Here is a 5,375-nt window from a genome sequence, read left to right on the forward strand (position 1 = left end):
TTTTGATGGATGTGGAAGGCTCCTTTGGGGCCTTGGACGGAGGTGAGGGAAGAGGTGTGGGCGCAGGTTTGCAATTCCTGCGGTGGCAGGGGAAGGTGCCAGGATGGGAGGGTGAGTTGTGGGGGGGCGTGGACCTAACCAAGTAGATACGGAAGGCGGAAAAGGGGTGGGGAGGGAAATATATCCCTGGTGGTGGGGTCTTTTTGGAGGTGGCGGAAATACCGGCAGATGATTTGGTTTATGCGAAGGTTGGTAGGGTGGAGGTGAGCACCAGGGGCGTTCTGTCCTTGTTACGGTTGGAGGGGTGGGGTCTGAGGACAGGAGTGCGGGATCTGGACGAGATGCGTTGGAGGGCACCTTTAACCACATGGGAAGGGAAATTGCAGTCTCTAAAGAAGGGGGGCATCTGGTGTGTTCTCTGGTGGAACTGGTCCTCCTGGGAGCAGATCCAGCGGAGGCGGAGGAATTGGGAATATGGGATGGCATTTTTGCAAGAGGTAGTGTGGGAAGAGGTGTAATCCAGGTAGTTGTGGGAGTCGGTGGGTTTGTAGAAAATGTCGGTGTCAAGTCGGTCATCATTAATGGAGATGGAGAGGTCGAGGAAGGGGAGGGAGGTGTCAGAGATGGTCCAGTTAACTTTAAGGTCATGGTGGAATGTGTTGGTGAAGTTGCTGAATTGCTCAACCTCCTCGCGGGAGCACGAGGTGGTGCCAATGCAGACATCAATGTAGCGGAAGAAGAGGTGGGGAGTGGTGCCGGTGTAATTACAGAAGATCAACTGTTCTACGGAGCCAACAAAGAGACAAACATAGCTGGGGCCCACACGTGTGCCCATGGGCTACCCCTTTGGTCTGGAGGAAGTGGGAGGATTCGAAGGAGAAATTGTTAAAGGTGAGGACCAGTTCGGCCAAACGAATGAGAGTGTCAGTGGAAGGGTACTGTTGGGGACGTCTGGAGAGGAAAAAACGGAGGGCTTGGAGGCCCTGGACATTGCGGATGGAGGTGTAGAGGGATTGGATATCCATGGTGAAGATAAGGCGTTGGGGGCCGGGGAAACGGAAGTCTTGGAGGAGGTGGAGGGCGTGGGTGGTGTCTCAAACAGATATGGGGAGGTCCTGGACTGGGGGATAGGACAGTGTATAGGTAGGTAGAGATGAGTTCAGTGGGGCAGGAGCATGCTGAGACAATGGGTCGGCCAGGGTGGCCAGGCTTGTGGATCTTGGGAAGGAGGTTGAACCAGGCAGTGCGGGGTTCCCGGACTATGAGGTTGGAAGCTGTGGTTGGGAGATCTCCTGAGGTGATGAGGTTCTGTATGGTCTGGGAGATGATGGGTTGGTGATGGGGGGTTGGGTCATGGTCGAGGGGGCAGTAGGAAAAGGTGTCTTCGAGTTGGCGTTTGGCTTCAGCGGCGTAGAGGTCAGTGCGCCAGACTCCCACTGCGCCCCCCTTTATCCGCTGGCTTGATGGTGATGTCGGGATTGGAGCAGAGGGATTGGAGGGCTGCGCGTTGTGAGGGTGAGAGGTTGGAGTGGGGGAGGGGGGGTAGACAGGTTGAGGCGGTTAATGTCCCGGCGGCAGTTGGAAATGAAGAGGTCGAGGGCAGGTAATAGGCCAGCGCGGGGTGTCCAGGTGGATGCAGTGTGTTGGAGGTGGGCGAAGGGGTCCTCGGAAGGTGGGCGGGAGTCCAGATTGTGAAAGTAAGCTCGGAGGCGGAGGAAGTGTTCGACATCACGGCGTGTATTAAATTCATTGATGCGTGGACGGAGGGGGATGAAGATGAGTCCTTTCCTGAGCACTAATCGTTCGTCCTCAGTGAGGGGGGAGGTCTGGGGGGATGGTGAAAACGCGGCAGGGCTGGGAGCTGGGATCTGGTGTGGGTGTGGAGCTGGAGTGGGGGCGGAGCCGGTAACTGGAGTGGGTGTGATGGTGGGGGAGAATGGGGGGTGGAGTCATGAGCAGGCGTGGTGTTCCCCTCAGGGTTCTGTAGGCCAGGAATGGCGACAGTGGGATCTGTGGGGGGCATGTCAGCAGAATGCAGGTGAGTGGCGTTGGTGGGGGCGGAAGTGGGGGTGACCACAGCAGTAAGGGTGGCGGAAGTCACTGAGCGTGTGACATCAGCGATGATGTGAGGGGCAGAAATGATGTCACATGTGATGCATGAGGAATTGTGAGGGGCGGAAGTGGCTGTGGGAGTAGCCATGATGGGGGGCGGAAGTGACATCAATCAGCGTGGGGGCGGCAGCTGCACCAGCCGCATGGCTAATGGCGTCCGAGCAATTTCAGAGGCCGGGGGAATCTTCTGGAATGTTTGAGGAGCGCTGGTTATGGAGGTGGGTGGATAAAGGTTTGTTGTACTTACAGTTTTTGATGTTTAAGATGGAGTTGAAATACTGTTTGTTGAGAGTATGAATTCTCCTGAGGATGTAGTACAGAGGGGGTCCTTTGTAATTCTGAGAGAGTGTGGCCCTCAGCTGAGGCAGGGCTGACTGGAGAGAGGTTAGGTGACGGCGCATTGCTGCAAGCGTGGAGCGGAGGATCTTGAAGGAGAACCGTTGCTGGTGTTTTTTGAATCTGTAGTCTGTACTGTTTGTCCTGTTCGGATCCGAACTCTGCTGGTTTAAAGGTGGTCTGGAGTCCGTGTGGGATGAGTTGGTTACAGAGGCAGGCACTGAGGAAGCGAATGGGGCTGTGGTAGCGAGTCTGTTTCAGGACATGGTTGAAGAGCCTCAGGGCAGAGGAAATGACCTGGGAGTTGCAGTGGGAGAGGGACTCCCTGAGATTCTTGTAGACAGAGGAGGAAAACTTCTTCAAGGCAGGCATCCTTGCAAGAGGATTCGCAGTAGGGTTAAAATCAACGAGGTAAAAACAAGGACTGCAGATGCTGGAGACCAGATTCTAGAATCACACAACTCCAGGTTGGAGTCCAACAGGCTTCTTTGGAAGCAGTAACTTTTGGAGTGCTGCCTCATCATCAGGTGGTTGTGGAGGATAAGATCCTGAGACACAATTTAGAGCAAAACATTCCAGCGTCCTGCCACTGAAATGGTATATTCAACAAACCTGGATTGTTAAGTCTTCCACCTTTTCAAATAGGTTGCAGGTCTCATTACAATGTGAATCCCAGAACTTCTTGTTGTCACCTTCTCGAGATAACAAGGTTTGATAGCAAAAGCTCACATCTCAGCTCAGACAATGCATTAAAGGTGTGAGGTCAGAGTCTGCCTGCATCCCAATCTTGAGTCAGACTGGTTCTGTTTCCAAAGTCAAAGTTACAAGCTATTACATGTATTGACTGCCTGCACACACCACACCTCCCCTGTCCCACACCCCCCTCACTGTCTTCACTATTGGCCAGCACCAAGTTGTCCCTTTGTAATTGGATCCATGGTACATCCGTAACCCGGAGGAAGTATTGCCTCACTCAGCAATTTTAACCCGTACCCCGTCTCCAAGTCAGTGTCTCCCCGCTCATTTGCCAGGAAGGGGCAGTGTAGAGTCAACCAGACTGCTGTGGGTCTGGAGTCAGGTGAAGACCAGACCGGGTAAAGGATGCAGCTGGAACGACTGAGTGAATCCTTTCCCACAATGGCGGTTCCCTTCCCTAACAAGGGAGAGGGGGAAATCAGATGGGGGCTTTCTCCCCCCCCAGACCTCCCCCTCCCTGAAACGGTCTCATCGTTAGATCCCGAACTCCACATTTCTGACCGAATACCGATTCTGACATCTGTCGTGGCGGGATTTGTGAACCCGGGAGTCCCCGGAAACAGGTCGACAGTCCAACTGATATTGGCACTCGGCCGTCACTCCTTCAATCCCCCTGCGATGGCACGTGAACTCGCTGGTGCTTCCGCAGGTGGGAGGAGTAGGTGAAGGCCTTCCCGCACTGAGAGCAGGTGAAGGGCCTCTCCCCGGTGTGGATCCGTTGGTGGACCCGCAGGGAGGAGTAGCTGGTGAAGCCCTTCCCACACTGAGAGCAGGTGACTGGCTTCTCCCCGGTGTGGACCCACTGGTGGGTCAGCAGGGAGGAGACCTGGGTAAAGCCCTTCCCACACTCGGGGCAGCTGAAGGGTCTCTCCCCCGTGTGGATACACTGGTGGTTCCGCAGGTTGGAGGAGCAGGTGAAGCCCTTCCCGCACAGAGAGCAGGTGAACGGCCTCTCCCCCGTGTGGACCCGCTGGTGGGTCAGCAGGTTGCAGGAAGTGCTGAAGGCCTTCCCGCACTTGGGGCAGCTGAAGGGTCTCTCTCCCGTGTGGACCCGCTGGTGGGTCAGCAGGTGGGAGGTATACCTGAAGCCCTTCCTGCACTGAGAGCAGGTGAATGGCCTCTCTCCCGTGTGGATCCGCTGGTGGGTCAGCAGGTGGGAGGATGTGCCGAAGCCCTTCCCGCACTCGGGACAGCGGAAGGGCTTCTCCCCCGTGTGGATCCGCTGGTGGGCCTGCAGGTTGGAGGAATGTCTGAAGGCCTTTCCGCAGACAGGGCAGAGGAATGGCTTCTCCCCGGTGTGACTGCGCCGATGAGTCTCCAGGGCAGACGGGAAACGGAAGCCTTTCCCACAGTCACCACACTTCCACGGTTTCTCCACAGGGCCTGATTCCTCAGGTTTCTCCATGGCCACAGCTTCGGCTGCACACAAACACGTGTAGAGCCCCTCCCTGCCGTGAAGTCCCCTTCCCAGGCCGTATAACCGTTTCAGGCTCCACACACAGTGCGCTGCAACAGTGGGATCTCTCGTCCAGTCCCACTGATGCTGAAAACATCCTCAAAGAGGAACCAAAAAGCGTTGATCCCTCTCACAGAAATCACAGTCAAAAACCGTTGCGGTCCCGATGGATTCAGAGACTGTCAGACATTGACATCAAAGTGAGGACTGCAGACACTGGAGAGTCAGTCAAAAAATGTGGCGCTGGAAAAGCACAGCAGGTCAGGCAGCATCCGAGGAACAGGAGAGTCAATGTTTCGGGAATAAGCCCTTCATCCGTTGATTTTGAAACTTCAAGTCGTCAGATTTTCATATACTCTGCAAAAAGAGATTACAAACGTCATCACTATCAGTGCAGGGTAGAAATTCAGAACAAGCAATTCTACTTTCTGTGGAATATTCTTTTGTTGTTCCACAAAATTGAAAGCACCATCCCACTCTCCCTTCCCCTCTGTTCTCACTCCGCTCTAACTAATTCCCCTGAAGGTGCTGATTCAGGATCTTACAGGGGCAGAAAAAGCAAAAACATCAAGACTGACATCTCTCTGAATTTTGGATACCTCCACCTGAAAGTTAATATCTTTCACAACACTGGGATACTGCTGAGTGTGAGCAGGTCTGATTTTGGGAAGCAATAAAAAAGTGTCAATTCAGGGTGAACCTACAATGCAGCTTC

The 5,375-nt window shown here is 54.4% G+C and overlaps 1 protein-coding gene across 1 annotated transcript in view; it reads right to left on the reverse strand.

Annotated features, from left to right (window-relative positions):
- LOC140460018 (uncharacterized) overlaps positions 1–5,014 on the reverse strand; it is a 30,995-nt gene extending 25,981 nt beyond the window's left edge. The window contains exon 1 of the mRNA XM_072554424.1: positions 3,824–5,014. Coding sequence (XP_072410525.1) covers positions 3,824–4,609 — 786 coding nt within the window. The 5' untranslated portion in view covers positions 4,610–5,014. The remainder of the gene's footprint in view (positions 1–3,823) is intronic.
- Positions 5,015–5,375: the final 361 nt, after the last annotated feature.

This window comes from Chiloscyllium punctatum, chromosome 36, assembly GCF_047496795.1.
Source record: "Chiloscyllium punctatum isolate Juve2018m chromosome 36, sChiPun1.3, whole genome shotgun sequence".
In the NCBI taxonomy this organism is placed as follows: Eukaryota; Metazoa; Chordata; class Chondrichthyes; order Orectolobiformes; family Hemiscylliidae; genus Chiloscyllium; species Chiloscyllium punctatum.